The 23,231-nt window shown below is 54.9% G+C and overlaps 3 protein-coding genes across 24 annotated transcripts in view; 2 read left to right on the top strand and 1 right to left on the bottom strand.

Moving 5' to 3' along the window:
• Positions 1–121: 121 nt before the first annotated feature.
• On the bottom strand, positions 122–7,428 carry RETREG2 (reticulophagy regulator family member 2). 5 transcript variants are annotated; one of them, XM_064587076.1, is made up of 9 exons: positions 7,292–7,428; positions 5,598–5,704; positions 4,322–4,451; positions 3,842–3,977; positions 3,343–3,427; positions 2,673–2,816; positions 2,422–2,516; positions 2,119–2,254; positions 122–1,858 (listed from the first exon to the last, which is right to left on the bottom strand). In XM_064587076.1, coding segments are annotated over exons 1-9 (1,461 nt in total). In that variant the 5' UTR covers positions 7,294–7,428; the 3' UTR covers positions 122–1,232. The 5 variants fall into 5 exon arrangements, with proteins under 5 accessions (XP_064443146.1, XP_064443148.1, XP_054361986.2 ...); XM_064587078.1 differs by having other exon boundaries at positions 4,322–4,352; XM_054506011.2 differs by lacking the exon at positions 7,292–7,428 and adding an exon at positions 5,991–6,754.
• CNPPD1 (cyclin Pas1/PHO80 domain containing 1) lies at positions 6,502–12,154 on the top strand. Of its 3 annotated transcripts, none has more exons than XM_045867967.2 (9): positions 6,502–6,554; positions 7,848–7,935; positions 8,393–8,501; positions 9,035–9,116; positions 9,281–9,401; positions 9,486–9,614; positions 10,187–10,248; positions 10,600–10,717; positions 10,929–12,154. In XM_045867967.2, the coding sequence occupies exons 2-9, from the start codon at positions 7,867–7,869 to the stop codon at positions 11,472–11,474; spliced, it is 1,236 nt and encodes a 411-aa protein (XP_045723923.2). In that variant the 5' UTR covers positions 6,502–6,554; positions 7,848–7,866; the 3' UTR covers positions 11,475–12,154. The 3 variants fall into 3 exon arrangements, with proteins under 3 accessions (XP_045723923.2, XP_045723922.2, XP_045723921.2); XM_045867966.3 differs by lacking the exon at positions 6,502–6,554 and adding an exon at positions 6,819–6,958; XM_045867965.3 differs by lacking the exon at positions 6,502–6,554 and adding an exon at positions 7,481–7,619.
• Positions 12,155–12,304: 150 nt separating this feature from the next.
• LOC123838312 (non-homologous end-joining factor 1) overlaps positions 12,305–23,231 on the top strand; it is a 94,000-nt gene continuing 83,073 nt past the window's right edge. For 4 of the 16 annotated variants that reach the window (XR_010410298.1, XR_010410301.1, XM_064587063.1 and 1 more), the window contains exons 1-9: positions 12,305–13,389; positions 13,854–14,050; positions 14,187–14,344; positions 14,489–14,586; positions 14,798–14,871; positions 15,507–15,688; positions 16,011–16,134; positions 16,233–16,404; positions 17,363–17,616. Coding sequence is in view for 7 of the 16 variants with exons in the window: in XM_064587063.1 (XP_064443133.1) it covers positions 13,299–13,389; positions 13,854–14,050; positions 14,187–14,344; positions 14,489–14,586; positions 14,798–14,871; positions 15,507–15,688; positions 16,011–16,134; positions 16,233–16,404; positions 17,363–17,616 (1,350 nt within the window). In the remaining 9 variants the exon portion in view is untranslated. Of the gene's footprint in view, positions 13,390–13,853; positions 14,051–14,186; positions 14,345–14,488; positions 14,587–14,797; positions 14,872–15,506; positions 15,693–16,010; positions 16,135–16,232; positions 16,405–17,362; positions 17,617–18,378; positions 18,485–18,795; positions 18,964–20,372; positions 20,469–20,562; positions 20,912–21,470; positions 22,465–22,629; positions 23,167–23,231 lie in introns of those variants that run through there. The other 12 variants (XR_010410299.1, XR_010410297.1, XM_064587068.1 and 9 more) reach the window with 12 other exon arrangements.

Raw genomic sequence — 23,231 nt, 5'->3', positions numbered from 1 at the left:
CAGCTGAGTGAGCTAATTGGTAACATGTGGATGAGTAAGGACTTCTGAGAACATTAAGGTTCTAGGCAGCATAGTAAACAATTGTTTCGGTCCTCAATTTCTACTGATTGGGAAGACGAAGCAATTTCCTCCTGCATATACTTTATTCACACATGCTAAATCTCACTAAACAAATCACACTGTCAGGGAAGATGACTAAGGGCAAGTTAGGGCTGTTAGGGTAACGCTTGCTTTTGGCCTTGTTTCGCACCCAGGTAAATAAAGAGCCAGGAGCGAGAGAGAATGGGGAACAGGAGGGTGAGGAGGGACAGAGCAGTGTGGGAGGCATCTTGCAGTGAGGCAGGCAGAAAGGCAGCAGTTCTAGGCAATCAACACTTTATTTTTCCAGTCAACACCTGCACAGATGTTACTGTCCACCTCCTGACCCTACCAGGGGGTCCCACCACACTGGGACCATCCAAGCCCCCAGAGAGCAGTCTCTTTATTCCTTCCTAGGATAGTAAGAAAGCCCTTCATCCCAACAGGACACAGCTCCTGCTCACTGACACGGTGCTGGAGCACATGCTGTGGGACTCCTGCTCTCCTCCCTTAGCAGGAAAGCCTGGGAGGAACGAGGGCAATGGTGCCGTGGAGCTCACGTGGCCTTCAGTGGCCTAAGCACATCACCACTGGCCTGACCCACCACCCAAGGTTTAGTCTGTACCACGCAGACAGGAGCCTCCTGAAAGCTTAGCCACGGCCTGCTGGCCAAGAGTGGGGATTGAGCTGCTAAGGCCAGGACACAGCCAGGAAACAAAGCAGAAGGAAACATGGGACAGGAGAGAAGAATGATAAAGTGCCCAAACCAAGCCACCAGTGGGACACGAGGACAAAGCAGCACAGGTCCCTGAGGATAGGAGGAAAGAGAAAGGGACACACCACCAGGGCTTGAGGCATAGTGGAACGAGAAGGGAGATGAGGCAGGGAGGCGAGTGCAGGCTGTGGGAAGGACTTCCCTGGCCCTGTTCACATCCACTAACCCAAGTGTAAAATTATTTACAAACTTAAAACCAATCCCAGGCATGGGCACTGTACCAGGCCTGGGACGGCAGGCAGGCAGGCAGGCAGGGGGTGAGCTCGCTACTGTCTGACAGCCAGCTTCCCCACGCATGAGCTCTCCCTAGAGCAGGGAAGAACGAGAGGCGCCCCTAGCCAGGAAACCCTACTGTGCCTGCAACCCCTTCCCCCATGGCTCATGGCTCTGCCACAGCCTGAGCCTCTTGGCCTGACTGTACCAGAGACAGGGTGTCGGGCTCTAGGGAGGGAGGGGGCGGAGCATCGGAGGGCTCTGAGGATGTCTCTGGCCCCAACTCCAGCTCAGCATTCAGCTGTTCCAGCTCCCCCTGATCCAGCAATTCGAAGTCCTCCGTGGTGAGTGCCTCTTCTTCCTCGGGAGCAAGCAGGGGCCGGGGCAAGTCCTGGGGAAGAGGTGGGAGCACGGAGAGGGAGGGGACTGGGTCACTTTCAGCAAGGCAAAGTAGGGGTGACAGGGTGATCGGTGGAGTGGTGAGGTCACCACTCCCTGCCTCCAGGCTCAGTGTCTCCACTGGTCCTCCAGGGGACAGCTTCGCTCCATCTGCGGGAGAGCCCGCCCCATTGAAGTGCGTGTTCACAAAGTGAAGGGGGGACGAGAGCCGAAGCAAGGTTTCCTTGGCTACCACATCTTCCTCCTCCTCCTCCGAGTCCAGGTCTTGCCTTGAGAGGGCCTGAGAGGGCCCCAGCAGGTCTTCAGGAGGGGCCGGCTCTGTCTCCTCTCCCTCCCCCAGCTCTCGGCTCAGGGCCTCCTCTGGCTCGCTTGGCAGGCTCTGCTGGTCCAAATCTGTGCAGGAAACAAAAGGTGAGGCATGGGTGGATGGACCTGCTGTTCTAAACCATCACAACAGGCAATCGGTTCAAGGATGAGAACTTAGGACATGGAATACTGGACCAGGCCTTAGATGGTAAGGTCTTTCAGGAGCTTGAAGTCGAATTAGAGCATCGGGTCCCAGAAAAAACATTTATGGGAGCGACAGCCAGAGAGCACAGCCAACATCCACAACAAGGACCAGGAAGATTGGAAGGGCAAAGGGCTTCTCATACCCTCCGAGACATCAGTTAGCTGTGGAGTTGTGGCCCGGGATACAGAGAAGCCACCACTCTCCAAGATAGAAGCCTCCTCGTCTGACAGCTCTGAGTCTGTAATGGCCAAAGCCAATGCTGTTTTCTTCACATCCACCTGCAGGACAACCCGGAAAACACAACAGGTGAGAAAATGAGAGAACCATTTTTTCAAAAGCATTCCCCCCCCCCCCCCAGTGACTCCCACCCCCCTGAGAGGCGACTACTATGAAGCAGATTCTCCTCCAGCCTTCTACTTGACATCCCATCTCCCCTGGACCTCACCACCGGGGAGAAGCCGGCCAGTTCTGCCTCGCTTTCACTCTCTGTCTCCGCCAGTGGCTCATCACCTCCGGGGGGTGCGTTCTTCCCCTGCCGCTCTAGAAAAATAAGAACAGCAGGTCAGTGACCAAGCAGAGACAGTGGTGGGGGACAAACACAGCCAAGGAACTGGAAAGTAAGTTCCAGGGCACTTCATGAGCCATAAACCAATGCCCTTCTCGCAGAACCCCCTCTTGGGTATGGGAGCCCCTTACTCTTCTTGTCGTGTTTGTGATGCAAGGCGTCAGCTTCTGCCTTCATGCTGTAGTCCAACTGCATGAGCAGGGGTTCCAGGCGAGTATACATCCTCTGGATCAGCTCATGATAAACCACCAGGGGCCACAACAGGATACTGAGCACTAGGGGGTTAGACAGTTCACTCAGAGCTCCCTATGCCTATTTCCTAAGGGCCCCCATTTAACCGGTCCCTAAAGAGAAAAGGCTGAAGGCTTTCTGGAGGCTATACCAACCTCCTCGCTCCACATCTACTCCTCTCCTCCCCAGATGACTCTTGTACTATTTTTTTTTTTAAAGATTTTATTTATTTGACAGAGAGAGAGACAGCGAAAGAGGGAACACAAGCAGAGGGAGTGGGAGAGGGAGAAGCAGGCTTCCCGCGGAGCAGGGAGCCCGATGCGGGGCTCGATCCCAGGACCCTGGGATCATGACCTGAGCTGAAGGCAGACGCTTAACAACTGAGCCACCCAGGGGCCCCAACTCTTGTACTATTACTAATACTCCAGCACCCCCTGGAGACCTCCGTAAATGGATAACCAAACAGAGAGAGAGCACCATCCTCCCTTAGAGTCAGTCAATCCCTTTGATTCCGTCCAGTAAAAGAGAAGAAAAGGGCTTCAGAAAAGGCAGGGGTTAAACCCTACTCACAGACGATGTAGGAAATCATAATCCCCGGAACATAGTGTCCCAGCACGGCCAGCACAGCACAGCCAGAACAAACTCGAGCACAGAACTGCAGAGAAGAGCAGAGGGTCTAAAAAGTACACGCCCCATTCATCTGGGCAAGAAATTGCTGCTCAGCTGACAGAGGAGGGGTATGCCTTCTAGGGAGGTGGTGATCCGACCTAGTCAAGAGAATGCCCAAGACCAGCAATTCAAGAAGCTTACACCAGACACCACCAAACACCTATAACTCAAACTGATCTGCCTTGACGAGAAGCAGTATGAAAACATCAAACGCGTATTCCCGGAAATGAGACTACTCCTGTACCAAGCTACTCCCGGCGAATGTTGCCTCAAAAAGGCACCAGCCCTCTCTCTCCAGTGGCCGGCCAGCCAGCCAGGGATTTCACATTACTCCTCCCCGCCTCCCACCCCCCTCTATTTCCCCACAGTGCAGGAAACCGTTTTATGACGTGGAGGTTACCTGAGCTGGATTCTGCCTCTTGTACTGCAGCAGCTCTTGCAGGTGAATCTGGAAGGTGAGCCAGCTCTCAGCCAGGTATCTGCACAACTCGGGCACACTCAGCAGGTGCGGCCGGGCGCCTGACCCCGCACCCTCACTGGGGAGACATGACATGACCCCTGGAGGCCTCAGACACCAGCTTCCTGGGCACTCAAATCCCTCCGAGAATGCCAATGAGATCTGCACTCTAAGCAAGCGGACAATCCCACCTCCCAAAGGGAGGCTGTTCTGAACTTGGGGAAGCAAAGCCCAGAGTTGCCAAACCTCTGCCCCCAAAGGAGCAGGCACCCAAACACCTAAATAGGAACCCCGGACCAAACTTGTTGCCAGTCCATTTGCTATGCTGGGGTCTGTGCCTGCAGAAGCTGCCGTGTACTGTGTTGACACTGACACCAAAGACAGGGTTTGGGTGTCTGTCTTCAAGAGGTGGCCTGCACTCACCTGTCAGAGTGCGTCTCCTCTGGAGATGGTGCTATAAAGAGAGCAGGGGAACAAGTTGAGTGGTGGGGCTCTGGGAGACACTCCCCGGGGCCGGAATGGTTGCCCCTCCTCTGCATTCCCAGAGCACTTTCTTCAGATGCCAGTTGCAGAAAAAATTACATTGTTATTGCTGTTTGTATTTGTACGTCTATCTCCTCCTTTAAACTTCCCTCTTTTTCTTCTCTTTTTAAGAGATTTTATTATTTTTAAGTAATCTCTACACTCAACATGGGGCCCAAACTTACAACCTCAAGATCAAGAGTCACACGCTCTACCAACTGAGCCAGGCAAGCGCTCCAAACTTCACTATTTTCAAAGATTTTTTATTGATTTGCGAGAGAGAGAGAGAGAGAGAGATCAAGCGCACAAGCAGGGTGAGTGGCAGGCAGAGGGGGAAGCACGCTCCTCACTGAGCAAGAAGCCCGATGTGAGACCCCAGCCCAGGACCCTAGGATCATGACCTGAGCTGAAGGCAGATGCCCAACGCCTGAGCCACCCAGGCGTCCCAAACTTCACTCTGTTCAAACACATCTTTTTTTTTTTTTTTTTTTTTTTAAGATTTATTTATCTGACAAAGAGAGAGAACACAAGCAGGGGGAGCAGCAGGCAAAGGGAGAAGCAGACTCCCTGCCAAGCAGGGAGCCCAATGCGGGACTCTATCCCAGGACCCTGGCATCATGACCTGAGCCGAAGGCAGATGCTTAACCAACTGAGCGCCCTTCAAACACATCTTATTCATGTTTACATCCCAAGCAACTCACACAGCCTGACCTCTAATTGCTCCAAAACACCTATTTAGTAGATACACGGATAACAACAACAAAACAGAACCTAACACTCCTATGATTCCTGTGGTATGTGAAACTCTACCATAAACCTAACATGTATTTACTCATTCAGTTTTCACGTCCTTACTAAATAAATTTTATCATCCCTGTTTCATAAAAAAGAAAACTGAGACCAGCAGAAATTGAGCGGCTCTTACAAGGTCACATGCACGGCAAATGGCAGAGCAAGCAACGGAACCCAGGCAAAGTGGCTGTAGAGTCCACACTCTTTTAACTACTACACTCACGTAACGCTGATTCTGAGAAGAGGGCAATTCCCAACTAGGGAAGTGCTGGTGCCTGGCAGCTGGTTGCCTGCTGTACATTTTCCCTCCCCTTTCAACCCACCCAGCAGAGTCAGGCACAAAGCAAGTGCACAACGGGGCTTGGTGAATGAAGTTAACACTCACCTGAGATGTCAGGGAAGAAGCGAGGCTGCCAGAGATCCAGCAGAAAATAGGCCAGAAGTGAGACGCTGAGTAGGAAGAAGGGCCGGAGGGACGACGAAGACAGCAACCTTAGGGAGAAACAGGCACCTCGGCGGTGAGTGGGTGAGAGGCTCCCGCATCCATGGCGAAAGGCTGAAAAGCGCCCACTGATGGGGGAACGGGAACCTCCAGGCCTAACTCGAGACCCGAGATAAAGGAATGGGGCAACCCCGACGGACAACAGCCGGGGGAAGGGGGTCATTCCCCCGGGGCAAGTGTCAACCCCGGGAACGGGAATGGTGCTCGCGGCCCCTCCCGCCCCCGCTCTCCCGCGCTGCCCGGCCCCGCCCCCTCCTCCTCCTCCGCGGCCGTTACCAGAAGAGGCCGTTGAGCGCGGCCGCCGTGACCAGGCTGTGCAGCGGTTTCTCCCACACCAGCAGCCGCTGCGCTGCCGCCAGCACCGCCTCCCAGCCGCGAAGCCGCAGCCACAGCGTCGTGGCCAGGCGACCCACCGCCTCGGCCGTGGCCGCCTCCTCCTCCGCCTCGCCGGTGGCCTCCCCCATGCCTAGGCTCAGACCCAGGCCCAGGCCGAGGCTCAGGCCCAGTCCCGGGCCCCCACCTGCGCCGTTGTTACTACCGCCACCGCCGCTCGCCATAGCCCCGTCGCAGCCGCCGCCCGAGCCCGCGAGGAGCCAGGGCTGCGCGGCCGCCGCCGAGGGCGCGTTAGGCGGAAGGGGGCGCACGCCGCGGAGAGCGCAGCCGAGGCCGCCGAGGCCGCCGAGGCCCGTCACGTGACGGCGGAACAACGAGCCCGTCACGTGACGCACACTAACCGCCGGGATAGGGCGGCCCGCGCCTGCGCGCAGGCGGCTACCAGCGACCCTGCTTCTGCGCAGGTTCGTGTTGTGGCTGCTGGAGTCGTGATTCCCCGGCCGGTTGGTGCGTTGTTGTGCTCTGCGGGGCCTAAGGACTGTATCTCCGCGTTTCTGCACGCCAGCCCGTTTTCTTCTCCCTGTGTAGGCAGGGCGGCTAGGGAGTTGGTATTCCTGGTGCGATGCGGACCGAAAGGGCAGGGAGTGGGCTTCCAAATGCCCAGTGTCCCAAATGCTCCTGCTCGGGAAGGGCGGCGGCCGTCCCATTACTCAGCCCTTGACTTACTGGTCCTTCCAGTTCCCTCCCCTCAGCGGATAAACAAACACCAGCGCGTGACTCGACCGACTCAAAAACAGCTTCGTCTAGTCAGAAAAGTTGTTTTCTCTTCATCCCCTTCCGTAAACTTTACTGCCTGCACATATCGGAACTCTTTCCGATCCCTTGCTCAAACAGGAGATTGGGGTTGCGGGGTGAGTTTAAAAATAGAATCCTGATTAGATGTTTATTTTGGGGAGGCATGCTAATACCATTTATCGAGGCTTACAACGTACCAGGCGCTTTGTGGTCCCTTGTGATCATTTAATTTCTGCAGTAACCCCACAAAGAACGTAATTTGGTTTAGAATTCAAACTACTGGCAGGAAGGTATACAGCAAAAAGTTTCCTTGCCACCTTGACCACAGTGCACCCACTGTTAAGTTTTTTCCGTATTCTTTCCGATGTTTTGTATGTATGTACATTGCTCTGTGTTATCTTTTTCAAAACATTTGGCAGCCACTCGTCCTGCATCTTGGTTTTACTTACATTAATTATCTACATTGGTACGAAAAGGTCAGCCGGGCTCGTTCATCCTCAGTGTGGCATGGTCCCCTGGGAATTGTCCCCATTACCCAGACGAGGACACGCTGGGGCTTAGATCTGGGACTCGCCCGGGCTCGGGGCGACCAGGAGGAAGGCGAGCACGGCTCCTCCGTGGCGGTCGGTTCTGGCGGCTGGGCCCAGCGGGTGGCAGGAAGTGCCGGGCGCTGACTCGCCGGCGACACCCCCGCGGCTAGTAAACGCCGGGCAGACGCGCGGCGGGGCAGACTCGCTGCACGCGCCTGGCATCCCGGTCTTCTCTCCACTGCGTGAGGTGAGTGCCCCGGGCCCCCGAGGCCCGCACCGGGAGACGGATCTCGGGGCCCGGAGCCCCGCCCGGGGCGGAACAGGAAGAGGCGCCCGCCAGCCCGGCCCCGCCTGCCGCCGCCGGCGCGAGGACAGGGTGCTGCGCTGGCCAAGGCGGCGGTCTGCGCTGGGGAGGACGGCGCGCAGGCGAGGGCTCCGCGGCTCCCTTACCACGCGTTCCTTTCCACCTTCGCAGGGCGGCGAGTGGCGGCGCGATGGACCTGGCCGGGCTCCTGCTGGACGAAGAAGGCACCTTCTCCCTCACAGGCTTCCAGGACTTTACGGTGAGAGCGCGGCCCGCCCCCTCCGCGGCCTCCCGGTGCTTGAGCCCGGACCCCGGGCGCTCCCCTGGGCACCCGAGCGGGGCCGTCATCTCCCCTGACGGCTCGGTCCGGAAGCCAGGGGGCAACCTCTCAAGCCTTGCTTACTCGAGGCCCCGGCTCCTTGGGCCCCGAGGGAGAGCCGCGGGGTAGAGGAATGGAGGCAGGGTTAGCCAGCCCGGGAGGTTCTCGGAGGACCTCTCCTGGGGAGCAGTCAGTGGCGGAGGATTCCCGCCCCCCGGACCCCCCACTGTAGATAGGCTGCAATTGGCAAATAATCCGGAGAACGGGGTGGGGTGGGGCATGGGCTCCACTAGCAGTGAGGTGAGACTGCTACCCCACACCCCACTTCCACGCTGGAGCCAGGATCTCCACCGTAGCCTTCTCTGCCCTTCACCCTCCGCCACCTGCCGTTTTTCAGTTCCTCCCCGGACACCAGAAACTGAGTGCTCGGATCCGAAGGAGACTCTACTATGGCTGGGACTGGGAAGCTGACTGCAGCTTGGAGGAACTCTCCAGCCCCGTGGCAGGTTAGTGTTGCGTGATTGGACAAGGGAGAAGCATGAAGATGGGGTTGTCAGGCGTCACCAAAATGAGCAGGTGCATACCCCATGAGCTACACTGGTCATAGCTAATTTACTGCTACCTAGTACAAGGACCCGCTTTCCGTTTCACGTTTTTTTCAGTCCAGATGAGTAGAAAATATTGCTGTCTTATGAATTTGTATCACTCTTGATTTGTATATGAGATACATATAGGTATCCCGAATTCACAAGGCCTGTTTATTTTCTCAGATGAGCAGGGCAAAAGACAAATCTAGGTAATTTCACGTGACCTGGAAATAAGTCTTTCTGCTGGAAGGAGCTGAAATTCAAATGTGGAATGGGCCTTTGTCTCAACATGGGAGAATTTGATCTATTTTGTTACTGTGGTCCTGTCCCTAAGGCCTCAGATCGTAGAGATCTGAATTTTCTGCTGATAGCAGCGGGAACTAGGTGTGCGTGGGGGCAGGGTGGTAAGGGAGGAGTTGTTTGGCTACTCTGCCTTCTTTTGCCTCCTGCAGACATTGCTGTGGAACTGCTCCAGAAGGCAGCCCCCAGCCCTATTCGCCGACTCCAGAAGAAATACGTAGCTCATGTGTCCCGGTGAGCCTGAAATTGAGGGGGACGGGATGAGAATGTTTGGGCCCTAGGGACAGAGAAATAGTTATCTCTAAAGAGAAGATGTAAAGACACAGGGGTGAGTGTCATAAGAGTTCTAAGAGCGGAAAGATCCCTGGGGTTAATTAGTGACCCTTTCCACCACGCAGGGAGGCGTGCATCTCCCCGTGTGCCATGATGCTTGCTCTCGTGTACATCGAGCGGCTCCGGCATCGAAACCCAGACTACCTACAGCACGTGTCATCCTCTGACTTGTTCCTCATCTCCATGGTAGGACGCCCCTCCCCTTCATCTCCCTGGTGAGCCAGGAGCTGGGTGCCAGCTCTTCTGACACCGCTTCTGGCCCCTCTGCAGATGGTGGCCAGTAAGTACCTCTATGACGAAGGGGAGGAGGAGGAGGTCTTCAACGATGAATGGGGAGCTGCAGGGGGCGTGGCCGTGCCCACTCTCAATGCCCTGGAGCGGGGCTTCCTGAGTGCCATGGTGAGTGGCTGTTCTGTCTCTCGCTCAGTTCCTCTGAGCTCTCATTGTGTTCCTTTCATCCTGTGCTTTTCTCTGTCAGCGTTCTGTAGATTCTTTGTTTCTCTTTTTGCCTCTTCTCCTTGTGTTTTTCCTTATTAGTGGCTTCCCTCCCCACCTTCTGGAGGTTCCTGGCATGGTGAGGCCAGAAATGGAGCAGGTGCTGCCGCCTCCCCCAGCCCCCCCCCCCGCGCCCCCCCATTCCCTCAGGCCCTACATGTTACACTCTGAGTCACAGCTTATCTCCCTGGGTTCTGATTATTTGCATCCAGACTTTCTCTGCCTCATGACTCTGAGCTCCCTATGGGCATGGACCAGTCTTAGGATTATTTTCTCTCTTTGCCCTTAATGGAGGGTGTACCGTGAAATCAGATAATGTGGTGTTAAATGAGTTAATATGTAAAAGGTCTTGGGACGGTATCTGGCACAGGGAAGTCTGCAGGAGCGGTGCTTGTAGGTGGTGCGGTGGTCCTGGTTGTTAAGTGACTGTGGCTTGTATCTGAGCTTGCTCGGTGCCCTTGTCTTCCTGCCCGTAGGATTGGCGTCTCTACACTGACCCTCGGGAGATCTTTGAGGTGCTGAGCTGGCTGGAGAGCTGGTAGGTTCTAGAGTTGGAGAGAGGGCTCAAGGGATTTGGGGGCTTAGACATATAAGAGGTCGACAGAGAGGAGGGTCTGGGTAACTGGGGGGAGGCAGGAGGCAGGAAAGAGAATCGCCCAAGGCAGTGGTTCCTAAGCCATTGTAATCACCTTTGGAAGGGTGGAAGGAGCTTATTTAAAATACAGACCTCAGTCTCATCCTCAATTCCTGGATCAACAGGTAGCCTAGGAGTCTGTGCATGTAACAGGTTACCCAGTGTGTCCTGGGGGGTCCCTAGGGGAATGAGGCTGCCACTGGGCCAGCTGCGGGGGAGGTGTAGATGCCATCTGTCTTTCTCCCCCGCCAATAGTGTGGCTGAGCAGCAGGGGCGGCGGCGGGGCTGGTACACCTACACAGACCTGTGTGTGCTGCTGGAGCAGCCGGCCTGGCAGTTGGCCCTGGGCTCCCTCTGCCAGCGCCTGGCAAAGGTGAGGAGGGTTGGGAAGGAGAGGGGCTGGGAGTGGGCTGGTGTGTAGGGCGGGATGAGCAAATGCCGAAGGCCTCAGGAGATGGGCTTTGAGAGTAGATGGTGACAGAGAGCCCTAACTTGAGCAGACAAGGGTGGGTGGGTTAAAGGCAGAAGCGGGTCTTGGGGGAAGGGTGTTTGGGCACTGACTTTTCTTATCTTCTCTCCCGCAGCTGTCCTGCCTGTTAGCTATGGCATACGTGAGCAGTGTGGCCCTGGCGGTGGCCTCGGTCGCTGTAATTCACCAGTCCTTGGGGCTGTCCTGCAGCCCCTCACCAGGCCCCCCAGACCTTGGACTGGCCTCCAGGTGCCTCTTGGAACCCTGCATACCTTCTTCCGTGCCACAGGGCCTGCCATGTCCTGTTAATGTCTCCGGTGGCCTAGAAGGTGACCCAGGGCTGCGTTCACTCTGGGGCAGTCTCCTGGCCTCACTGACTCCTCCACCATTGCCTCCCCCAGACCCTCCTGCCCCTCCCACTCTTCTCCAGAACTGTCCCCTTTGTCAGAAGCTCCAGAGAGACTCCCCAAGCTGCCACGCCTGCCACCACTCCAACCATACAGTCCCCACTGGGCCCCCCAAACCTGGGTACCACTCCCATGGCCTGGCTCCACCCTGGCTCTGGAGCCCAATGCCCCCCCTGCTCTCCCAGCCCCAACAGTGTTCCCTTTTCAGTGTTATGGAGTTAGCCCGTCTCAAGTCTTTCATTTTCCCAGGCTAGGCAGGCCTCCAAGGAGTACAGTAAGAGGATCTGGGAGTCCCTGAGAACCTGGAGGGGCAAAGCTTGATTTAGATCCTCTCTACCTCTCTGGGTCCTTGGCTGGTCCCTGTCCTCCTAGGTGATGGAGCTTAAGGGGTTGTGGGGCAGAAAGACTGAAGGTCACTCACTCTCCTAGACCTCAGTGGCTGGTTGCTTGGCCAGGGCAGTGATGGTACCAGGGGAAGCTTCAGCTTGGTGACCACAGCCAGCCAGAGGAGAAGCCCCTGTCTCTCTACCTTCCTGGCTTCTAGACTTTTGCATTTGAGTTCCCTAGGATGGAAGGGTAAAAGTGGGGTGAGGGAGAGGGGGGACATTGACTGGGGGCCTGTGTGATGTCCCTGAAGCAGGAGAGCCAGGGACGGATAAGGCTGAGGTGGGATCTGCCGAGGGAAGGCCGGGGGCAGGGGGAACCCTCTCCACACCCATCCCCCCGGATATAGCCTAAAGGAGCCAGGGACTGCTGGGACCTTCAGCCTTTCCCTTTTGTCTTCCAACCTCTTCTTAATAGCTTGCTCCTGGGCTTCCCTCTCTTCCGGTTTTCTCCTGGGTGTTCTCTTCACAGGCCACTCTGGCCACCGCTTTGTATCTGGGTTTTTCACGCTTTTGTAGAACTGAGGTTTCAATAAACAATTTAAGTTGCATGGCCTGGATTCTTCTGCAGCAGCCCTGGAAGAATCTCCCCACCCCCTGCCCCATACCTGGATTCTAAGCCTTTCTACTTCCTCAGCCCGTCATCTTGCAACTCATTCTCCCGGAGCCCCATTTTAGGACTTCCCTGTTTGAGGGTCACCTGGGTGGCTCAGTGGGTTGGGCGTTTGACTCTTGGTTTCAGCTCAGGTCATGATCTCAGGCTCACGAGATCAAGCCCCACACTGGGCTCCACACTCAGTGGGGAATCTGCTTGAGATTTTCCTCTCCCTCTGCCCTCCCCTACACAAGTGTGCGCTCTCTCTTTCTAAAATAAGTCTTAAAAACAAACTTCCCTGTTTTTGATGATTACAGACTCCCATTTCAAACTTACTCATCCCTGCTCTCAGCACCCTGGGGCCCCTACTGCTGCTTGACTTGGGTGCTGTGGGGCACAGATGGGAGACTCTACCATGCCTGAGTGGGCCCTGTCCATCGCAAGTTCTGGGGAGGCCCCATCCTTGTGGATTCTGAGAGGCAAAGTTAAGTGTCCTTGGCAAGCCCCAAGGATGCCTCTCTATCCTATCAGTCTGGTCTGGCACCCGGTGATAGTTGGTGGTGTTAAGACAAGTCCAAGGCGGGTTATCATCGGAAGAAGGAAAGCTTTTCTGGCACCTGGACTGAGGGTATTTGGGACTGGTAGTACTGCCCCCTAGGGGGCACTCTGGAAACATGGGGCATTTTTTTGCCAGAGGCAAACATTTGAAGGGATGCTACTGGCATTTAGCTGGGCAACCTGAAACGCTTCAGGCCCCTCCCTTATGATGAAGAATTCTCAAGACAAATTTTGAATGACCCACAGGACATCACGTATATGAAAAGCCTGTTTATCTGAACCTAGAACTTTTTAACACGTAAACACGAAATCGTTTTTGCACGTTTTGAAAAAGACGCCGTTTGCCAGGAATGTACCTACGTGTAAATTAAAACCGGACTTTGCTTTGCTCAGCACTTTGCCAAGAACCGGCTCATTATTTTGGAACACCAGGTCACCAATGGCCGCGCTGCTTGGCACATGGATCGCCGAGACAGCAGCGGTATCAGTTGCTATCGTAGCTGCTGCATCCACAGTGATTCTACGTAGGGGGTGGGCCGTGGATGACATCGCCTTCTTGTTTAGCTGGGCCCAAGCTTTCACATGTGAAATACTTGTTATCACCAATCACCTTCATTTCTCCTTTCTGTTACGGTGAGGAAATTGTATGGAGTTGTGCTCACTGTTGCCATGCACTGTGGACGGGTATTACCCATGCATTTCCTTCCTAGGCAGTCCCCATGGGGGCTGGACCCTGAAAGGGTTGAAAACTGGGGTAACAGCCATCTTTCCAAATGCTGGTGGGGAGGAGGGAACACTGTAAGACCTCCCCGGAGTATTTTATAAGTCTTCTTCCCAGCCCACTTACCATGCTTTGCAGAGCGTGGAACAGGGGATCTAGATGGAGATTCTTGGGGGGAGGGGTCCAGAACGTGGCTCCCCAGTTAATGGGTGATGGAATTTGCACAAGAGCTGGGCAAAGGTGAAAGGGCCTGTCCTGCCCCAAATCTCTCATCCCTTTGCTCCGCTTCACTGACCCCTCCACCCCCTCCCCACTCCAGGCAGCTAACTTCATCCAAACTCTGACCTCTTACACTCTCTACTTAACTCTGGCCCAGGGCAGCCAAGACGAAGAAGAAAGCAGGGCAGCATGAGCCGATCATCCCCCCATCCCATCCAACTCCAATCCATGGGCCCCCAGGATGCCCTGGTTCCCCTGTCGCCGCCGCCTGCTATCCAAAATCCCTCCTCTAACCCTTGGGCCTCTCAGTGTGGGCCTCCTCCCTGGAGCCTCAGCTGTCTTCTGGCTCTGCAGGTAGGAGCAGAGGTGCAGGAGTTGGTGCTGGCTGAAGGGATAGCTGGGGGGAATAGGCGTGGCATGAGAAACCCTCTGGAAATAGCTATTTCCGCCCCTTTTCTGAAGACCGCCCTTCTCATTCCTCCCCCTGCAGCATATCTTGGTCCTGGCTTCTCTGCTCTGTGCCTCCCACCTGCTCCTGCTTCAAAGTCTCCCCCCGGGAGAGCTTTCGTACTCCCCTGCGCAGCTCTTGGCCTCCAGCCTCTTTTCGTGTGGTGTGTCTACCACCCTGCAAATCTGGATAGGCAGCAGGTGAGGGGAACTCCCTGGAGAGAAGGGGGCGGGTCCTGTGTGTGTGTGTAGGTGTGTGTGTACTCGTGTGAGTGTAGGAGAGACCTGAGGACTCCTTTTGGCTGCCACACGTTTCCAGACCTGCTAGGGCTGCTGTTCCTACAGGCTCCCTCTTGTCCAGGCTCCATCCTTACAGTTCCTTGACCCTGCTCTGGTGCTGACCAGCCAGAAGCTACCTCTGGCCACCCAGACACCTGGAAACTGTGAGCACAGAGCAAGGGCAAGGGGTGAGGGTGGGGTGGGGTGCCAATCTGAGCCTCCAGGCATAGGTGGGTGCAGGATGGAGAGCGGGCAGTGATGGGAACTGCTAGGCTTTGGGGTCTTGGAGCTGTGCAGATCACGAGGTAGGATTGTAGAACACTGGGGTTCTGTCCCACTTACCTCTCTCCTCTCCACGCCCCCAACTTTTCCCAGCCTCCCTTGTGCTGCGCCTGTGTGGGGGGCCTGGCTGCCATGGCCTGGGGCTCTGGAACACTTCTCTCAGAGAGGTGAGTGCCTGGGGGTGGGGAGCAGGAGGGCTGCAGGTCGTGCCAGGATGGAGGAGGTTCCTGTTTCCAGTCGGTGGGGACTGAGATGGTCTGGGGGAAGGAGCTGGGGCAGGGACCCACCCCTGGAATTCGGAATTCATTAAGAAGTCCAGGCTGACACCAGAAAGGATGAATACCTACCATTTACATCAACATGGATGGAACTCAAGGGGATTATGCTAAGTGAAATAAGTCAAGTAGAGAAAGATAATTATCATAGGATTTCACTCATATGTGGAATATAAGAAATAGTGCAGAGGACCATGGGGGAAGGGAAGGAAAACCGATGGGAGGAAATCAGAGGGGGAGACAAACTGTGAGAGACTCTTGGCTCTGGGAAACAAACTGAGGGTTGGAGGAGGGGTGGGGGGGTGGGGGAATGGAGTAACTGGATGATGGGCATTAAGGAGGGCACGTGATGTGATGAACACTGGGTGTTATACGCAACTATGAATCAATGAACAGTATATCAAAAACTAATGATGTACTATATGTTGGCTAATTGAATTTAAATTTAAAAGAAAGAAGAAGTCCAGGCTAAGGTCAACTCCATTGAGCAGAACGCTTCCTCTTTGTCCTTTTCTTGGCTCCTCCAGGTGTCCGGGGCTGTGGTGGTATCCGGGCTGCTGCAGGGCACCCTGGGGCTGTTGGGGGTTCCTGGCCACTTGTTCTCCCACTGTGGGCCCCTGGTGCTGGCCCCCAGCCTGGTGGTGGCAGGGTTCTCTGCCCACAGGGAGGTGGCCCTCTTCTGCTCTACTCACTGGGGCCTGGCCTTGCTGTACGTAAGTCCTGAGAGGCGTGGGGTGGTGACCAGTGGGTTGTGGGGGCCTGGGGGAGGGCAGAGCAGCTGGCCCTACCCAACTCAGCAGCCATCTGAGCAGGGCCGATCCTTTATGGATTTGGAATCCCGGATTTTTGCTGGATTCATTTGGTTTCCCTGGCTTTGCACTGTCTCTCGCTGACCCCCCCTCCCCCCACCAAGGTATCCTCTTTCCTCTCTTGTCTGGGACCCCTTTTAGGGAATTCTGCCACTCCTACCTCCATTAACCCCCACAGGATGCCTGCTTCCTCTTGCTCCTAAAGCTCCTTCTCTCTCCTAGGCTTATCTTGCTCATGGTGGTCTGTTCTCAGCACCTGGGCTCCTGCCAGTTACCTCCCTGCCCCTGGAGACCAGCTTCAAACTCTTCTCCTCACACTCCCATTTCCGTCTTCCGGCTCCTCTCGGTATGTTGGGGTCTGGGCAGGGCAGTTGAGGGGAGGAGGCCTGGCATAGAATGCTTGCTCAGCCTGCTACCTTTTGGCTTCTGTCTTCCCCCTCAAAGCCTGGCTTGGAAGGTTCTGGGGGAGGGGTTCTTCCCTGTCTCAGTCTTGCCCCTCAGGTGCTGACGCCAGTGGCCTGTGTGTGGATCATCTCTGCCCTTCTGGGTCTGCGCATCATCCCCCCAGAGCTGTCTACCTCCCCCGAGGCGCCATGGGTCTGGCTGCCTCACCCAGGTAGGTTTGCTCTTCGCCCTCCATTCTCTGACTCAAATAAAGGGTCTATTTCTTTGGACTCAAGATGGAGTGAATTTTATTTCTGAGTTAAGTCCTGTGTTTTCTCAAAACACACAGGGGAGAGAAGTTGCCAGTCTGAGGGGCAGTGCCGGCCCCTCGTCACAGGTGTTTTATTGAGTGTTAAGAGACCTCTGCAAGCCCACCACTCCCCGTTGATACTCCTTACCCAATTTCCGCATTTGTGCCCCCCCTCCCACAGGCATTTGAGTTGGTGACCTAGGTATAAAAATTGCTTTTGAGGCACTGTGTACAAAAGTTGTTCATTCGTCAGTTTAATAAAGGTCTGTTGAGTGCAGATTTTGTGCTGGGCACGTGATAGGGGACATGGTGATAAATATGACAGACACAGTACCTATACTCATGAAGCTATATCTGCTGGGGAATGCAGATACTAATTAAATAGTCACCCAAGTAAATGTGAAATTGCATGTGGTAAGTGTAACAATGGGGAGGTACATTGTGTAATGACAGCTTAAAATGGAGAATCTGACTTTATCAGAGAGATCCAGAAAAGTATTCTTGAGGAAGTGATCTTTGAGCTGAGATGTGAGAGATGAGTAGGAGCTAACAGGGTAAAGGCAAGGGAGAAGAGCATTCTAGGTAGGGAGAACAGCACATGCAAAGGCCCTGTGGTAGCCAGCCACACAGCAAGTACAAGGGCCTGAAATAAGGCCAGGGTATCTGGAGTGAAGGGAGTGAAGCAGAGTGTGGTGAGAGATGAAGCCTTGTAGACCATGGTAAAGGGATGAGTCTTTATCCTGAGTTTGTTGGTTTTATCCCAAGACGTTATCTTCAAAGACAATGGGCTCTCCAGGATTCTTGTGGCACAGAACTTTGGAGGCAGGGGGATGCTCCAGACTGGAGTCTGGCCCCAAGGTGGCTCTTTCTCCCTCCCCAGCTGAGTGGGACTGGCCCTTGCTGACACCCAGGGCTCTGGCTGCAGGCATCTCCATGGCTTTGGCAGCCTCCACCAGCTCCCTGGGCTGCTATGCCCTGTGTGGCCAGCTGCTGCAATTGCCGTCCCCACCTCCACACGCCTGCAGTCGAGGGCTGAGCCTGGAGGGTCTGGGCAGCGTGCTGGCCGGGCTGTTGGGGAGCCCTATGGGTACTGCATCCAGCTTCCCCAACGTGGGCACAGTGAGTCTTATCCAGGTATGTGGATGAGGATGGGGCGGGGGAGCTGGGAGAGGGGAGGAAACTCACACTGACTGGTGGCCGTCTGTGTCCAGCATTCTGTCAGGCACTCCACATCAACGATCTCATTTAGGGAGGTGCCTAGAAGTGGTAAGGGGCTAGGAGCGGGAAGAAGACACTAAGTCACCACTAAATTCCTTCTATGACTCAGGCACTGTACCTGGGCTGGGGATCCAGTGAGATCACATCATATAAAGTCCCTGCTCTCTTGGGCACTTCAGAGAGGGAGAGGCAGACGATTTAAGGAACAAAGTAAGATAGGGACACCTGGGTGGCTCAGTTGGTTAAGCGTCTGCCTTCAGCTCAGGTCATGGACTCAGGGTCTTGGTATTGAGTCCAGCATCGGGCTCCCTGCTCAGCAGGGAGTCTGCTCTCCCTCTGCCTGTGCTCTCTCTCTCTCTGACAAATAAATAAATAAAATCTTTTTTTTTTCTAAGGAAAAAGGTAAGATAATTTCAGAGTGATAAGTGCTATCGAGAAAACAAAGCGGGCAAAAATTAAAAATATTAAATTATTTATTTTATTAAAAATAAAATCTTTAAAAAAGAAAAAGAAAACAAAGTAGGGTAGCAGTGGGATAGCGGTTGAGAAAAGGAGGAGCCTTCAGGTAGCGTGCTTCTTGGAAGGGTCACATTTGAGTTGGGATCCAAATGATGAGAGGCAAAACCCTTGGAGCGTCGAAGAGGTGGCTGTGTTTTCTAGCATCTCTTCTCCACCCAGGCTGGCTCTCGGAGAGTGGTGCACCTGGTGGGGCTGCTCTGCATGGGGCTTGGGCTCTCCCCGAGGCTGGCCCAGCTCCTCACCGCCATCCCGCTGCCTGTGCTTGGTGAGTGGACGTATCAGCAGGGCTGGTATTGAACCAGCACTACCCCCCCCCCCGCCCCCCAGGATGGCCCAACTGGTTGCTTGTGCCTGGCACCCTCTCTTTCTGAACAGACCCCTGACATATGGAGAGCTGTGTGTGTCAGCTGCGCTCATTTTCCCCAGCCCAACATCTTGACCTCTTGACCGCGCTTCTGTCATAACTGGAGAATGAGCCTTTTGGTTGTCTGTCTTCATCACAACCTGCCCCACCCTGCAATCCTCCCTGCTACGCCAGCCCTTCCCAACCCCCTTGATTACTTCCCTACGAGACAGGTGGGATGCTTGGGGTGACCCAGGCCGTGGTTCTGTCTACTGGATTCTCCAGCTTCCACCTGGCTGACATTGACTCTGGGCGGAATGTCTTCATTGTTGGCTTCTCCATCTTCATGGCTCTGCTGTTGCCAAGATGGCTTCGGGAAGCCCCAGTCCTGCTGACCACAGGTGGGAGGAGGAGGAGGGATGGAAAGAGGAATTGGACAGACCTGGGAAGACAAGGACTGGAGGCTTGGGGCTCTCTGGACTCCAGGTCCCACACCCTTTTCTGGGCTTTGCTGTAACTAGTTGAGCTATTTGTTTAGCAAATATTTACTGAGCACCAGTCTAGCCCCTTGGGATACAGAGGTGCCTCCAGATGTTACAGTCCAGTAAAAGAAATAAGATACGTACAAACATAGTAGGAAAGGTTCAGATAAGGAGTGCTGGTGGTGAGAGAGTTTCTGTTTGAGATTATCCAAGTTAAGTTTTATGGAGAAAGTAACATTGAGCTAGTTCGAAGGATGGTAAGATTTGAACATATTTAGTGAGAGGAAGCTTATTTCCGGTGGGGGAACCACCAGAAACCACGACCTAGATGTAGGAAGTCATAGGGTATTTCCGGGGAGCAGCAAAGACCGTGCAGCCTAACTAATAGCAATGACACTCAACTGAGGAGGATTTTGCCCCACAGGGAACATCCAGAGACCTTTTTGGTTGTTACAAACAGAAGAGGGGATTGTTAGTGGCATTTAGTGGGTAGAGGGAATGCTGCTAAATATCCCACAGTGCACAGGTCAGGCCCCCTCAAACAAAGAATTATCTGGTCGAAAATGTCAGTAGGACTGAGGTTGACAAAACCAGGCTAGAGCATAGAAGGTAAGAGGTTGGGAAGTAAGGGGCGCCTGCGTGACTCAGTCGGTTAAGTGTCTGCCTTTGGCTCAGGTCATGCCTTTGGGATTGAGCCCCACATCGGGCTCCCTGCTCAGCAGAGTTTGTTTCTTCCTCTCCCTCTGCCCCTCTGCGTGCTTGTGCACGCTCTCTCTCTCCAATAAATAAAATCTTAAAAAAAAAGTGGGAAGTAAGGTTGGGGTTTGCTTTTATTTATTTATTTTAAAGATTATTTTTATTTTAGAGAGAGAGGATGCTAGTGGGGGGAGGGGCAGAGAGAGAGGGAGAGAGAGAGGGATTCCTCAAGCAGACTCCCTACTGAGCAGGGAGCCTGACACGGGCTTGATCCCCGGACCCTGAGATCATGACCTGAGCCGAAACCAAGAGTCAGCCGCTTAACCAACTGAGCCACCCAGTCACCCCATGGTTGGGGCTTTTAATACCAAACTTTACAGGGCCTGCAACTACCAAAACATATCTGGAGGGCATGTGGATACTCAGAAGACAGGATGATGGGCTGGGATCTTGTGGGAAGGGCCTGGGTGGGGGAAATAGAGAGTAGGGGGACAAAGGTGGGGGAAGATGGGATAACAGTTCAGAAAGATCTGTCCTTAGCCCAAGACTTAGATTTAGACATAGAAATATAAGACTCATTGACCCTGCACAGGATCAGAGTTCCCCTCCTGCCTGGCCCCAACTCTCTGTAGGCTGGAGCCCCTTAGATGTGTTACTGCGCTCACTGCTCACAGAGCCCATCTTCCTGGCAGGACTTTTGGGCTTCCTCTTAGAGAACACCATTCCTGGTAAGTTGAGGCCAGGCCCCAGCACAGTGGGGAGTAGCCAGGTGCTACTCACTCCCCGGGTGGGGCAATGACCTGACCAACCTTTCTTTTGCAGGCACAAGGCTTGAGCGAGGCCTAGGTCAAGGGCTGCCATCTCCTTTCGCTGCCCAAGAGGCTCAGCTGCCTCAGAAGTTCAGGGAGAAGGCTGCCAAAGAGTATGAGCTTCCTTTCCCCATCCAAAACTTGCGTCCCTACATCCCTCAGCCCCTCCGTTGCCTCTGCCCACTGCCTGAAGACCCTGGGAATCAGGAAGGAGGGCCCTCTGAGCCAGGAGAGACAGCCGACTTGTTGCCTGGCTTTGGGGAGCAGTGTCCCAAGTCTAGAAGAGAACTTGGGTCCCAGTGATTACCAGTACTCCTACTCCTGCCCTGGTTAGTTTACCCTATCTCCCAGCTTGCTGGAGGGTGAGTTCCGGGTTCTAATTTCTCCTAGGAAGAAGGTGTGTGTGTGTGTGTGTGTGTGTGTGTGTGTGTGTGTGTGTGTGTGTGAGAGAGAAACGGGCCCACCTAACAGTCTCATTTCCCGATGGGTGTGTTGCCTTTCCTTCTCTTAATTAGGCCTAACTGTTCCAGGCAGGGGCCATCGTTTAGTGGGCAATGATTGAATGAATGAGATTCTGCATGTGAACTATCTATGGTCAAACCCTAGCATTTACTTAACAAATATTTATTGAAGGCCTCCCATGTGCAAGGTTCTGGAACTACAGTTATGGATAAGACAGGGTCCCTACCCTCTTAAGGCACCTACCATTTAAAAAGACCTATGTAGGGGCGCCTGGGTGGCTCAGTTGGTTAAGCGACTGCCTTCGGCTCAGGTCATGATCCTGGAGTCCCGGGATCAAGTCCCGCATTGGGCTCCCTGCTCAGCAGGGGGTCTGCTTCTCCCTCTGCCCTCTTCCCTATCGTGCTCTCTGTCTCTCATTCTCTCTCTCTCAAATAAATAAAATCTTTAAAAAATAAAAAAAAATAAAAAGACCTATGTAATTACTAACTAAAATCTAAGGCAAAAGGCAGTCTATAATAAAGATTAAAACAATGCTATGGGAGCAAAAAGGAAGAAACAATTAATTCTGATTGTGGATAGTGGCAAACAAAGGCTTTATGAAAGCAGCAGCACCAAGGCTGGCCTTGACAAGTGGAAAGCAGATGGGGAGAATATTTCAAGCTCAGGTATCCAGCTGGAGCAAAACCATAAATTGTGCAAAGCAGAAAATGAGCTGAGGGATTTCAAGTTTCTCCGTGGTGATGGACCATAAGTATGGGGTTAAATGGAAGGAGAAATGAGACAGGAGAAAGGATGAGGTGAGACCATGGGATTTATGCATGGAAGGATCCTCTCTGAAACAATTTGAGTGCTGGTGAGGACGAGAGAGATTAGTGAAGTTCAACCTCCTCATTTTATTTATTTTTAAAGATTTTACCTATTTATTTGGGGGGAGGGGCAGAGCGAGAGGGAGCAGCAGACTCCCTGCTGAGCAAGGAGCCCCACCACGGGGCTGCATCCCAGGACCCTGAGATCATGACGTGAGCTGAAGGCAGCCGCTTAGCCGACCGAAGTAGGCAGGCGCCCCTCATTTTATTTAAAACGAAACAAAACAAGCGGTTGGGCAGGTAGGGGACGGAAGTGATCCAAGTTTGCTGACAAGTCCAAATCCAGAGACCCCCCTCTCCCGCACCTCCTCTGGCATTCTTTCTACTCCGCCAGCGCGACTCCGGGGGGCGCCACCACCACCCCATCTCCCTAGCAGCGGATCGCCCAGCCCTCTTCCCGCTCCCCTGGGCGCGGGGGGCCCCCCAGCTCTGAGTGCTCCTTCCAACAGCTCTGAGGGCCCAGATGCCCCGCCCACGTCGGGCCTGCGCTCCGCCCCTCTGTCCCGAAAGGTCTCTACTCTAGGCCTTTCGGTTTGCGCGGGCCGGCCCGCTGCGGGGAGGGGCGGGAGCTCTGGCGGCCGCTCACGGTAGGTGGCGTGGGGTTCGAATCGGGGCCGGGGCCCGGGCCGGGGCCGGGCGGCGAGGGGCCGCGGGGACCCTGCGGGCGAGCGGGCACGGGCGCTCGGCCCCGGAGCTCCGGCAGGCCTCCGGGGGTGGGCGGGGCGCGTGCGCCGGACGTGCGCCGCGCGTGCGCAGCCCGCTTTCCGACGGCGAGGAGGGCCTTGTGAGGCTACTCCTTGGCGGGCTCCTTGGTGCTACAGGGCGGCAGGTGGTCGGCTTTGCTACCCCCGAAGGGTCCGGAGCCGCGTCTCGGTGCTGCCAGTGCTGTCGAAGGCTGACGGCGGAGGCCCTCGCAGTGAGGGCGGGTGGAAACTACGCCAGGCGGGGCTCCTGGGGTGGGGCTGCGGTTAGGCGAGCGAGGGTTGGTCCCCACCAGAGGGACGGGGCGTGGCCCAGCCCGGACGGTCGCTGGGGCCTTGCTGCCCTCTGCAGGACTACGGGGGGAACTGCGCCGAGAGAGGGGCTCGGCCGAGGGGCGGGACTCGGTGCAGACCCGGGTTCTTGGGCGACCTCCTGTTGGCCCTCGGCGCTTCCCTGCTCCATTCAAGAATAATAAACGGGTGAATCTAGTTAATGTGACGGTTAAAGGCGGCCTTGAAGGGGGGAAAAATGAGATACAGAGGCCTTGGACTCAACAGGACGCGCTTGGTGGGAGCAGCCAACACCAGGTCTGGTGCTGAATGTTTCAAATCTTCCTATGGGGCCCGTTGATCCTGAGCACATTTTAAATCCC

This window comes from Mirounga angustirostris, unplaced genomic scaffold (genome assembly GCF_029215605.1).
Source record: "Mirounga angustirostris isolate CCGP_5_RB_7025 unplaced genomic scaffold, mMirAng1.0.hap1 SCAF_3, whole genome shotgun sequence".
Classification (NCBI taxonomy): domain Eukaryota; kingdom Metazoa; phylum Chordata; class Mammalia; order Carnivora; family Phocidae; genus Mirounga; species Mirounga angustirostris.
This window is presented reverse-complemented; position numbering and strand designations above follow the sequence as displayed.

What these genes read in the sequence shown, in the direction of transcription:
- CNPPD1 (XM_045867967.2), top strand. Translation starts at nt 7,867, where the DNA reads ATGGACCTGGCCGGGCTCCTGCTGGACGAAGAAGGCACCTTCTCCCTC. An exon ending in TACGTAGCTCATGTGTCCCG is followed by an intron (nt 9,117 to 9,280) that starts GTGAGCCTGAAA and finishes TCCACCACGCAG; the next exon opens with GGAGGCGTGCATCTCCCCGT. An exon ending in GGGGCTTCCTGAGTGCCATG is followed by an intron (nt 9,615 to 10,186) that starts GTGAGTGGCTGT and finishes TCCTGCCCGTAG; the next exon opens with GATTGGCGTCTCTACACTGA.
- RETREG2 (XM_054506011.2), bottom strand. Translation starts at nt 6,754, where the DNA reads ATGGGACGGCCGCCGCCCTTCCCGAGCAGGAGCATTTGGGACACTGGG. An exon ending in TGGCCGGCTTCTCCCCGGTG is followed by an intron (nt 2,255 to 2,421) that starts GTGAGGTCCAGG and finishes GTTGTCCTGCAG; the next exon opens with GTGGATGTGAAGAAAACAGC. An exon ending in GCTAACTGATGTCTCGGAGG is followed by an intron (nt 1,859 to 2,118) that starts GTATGAGAAGCC and finishes TTTCCTGCACAG; the next exon opens with ATTTGGACCAGCAGAGCCTG.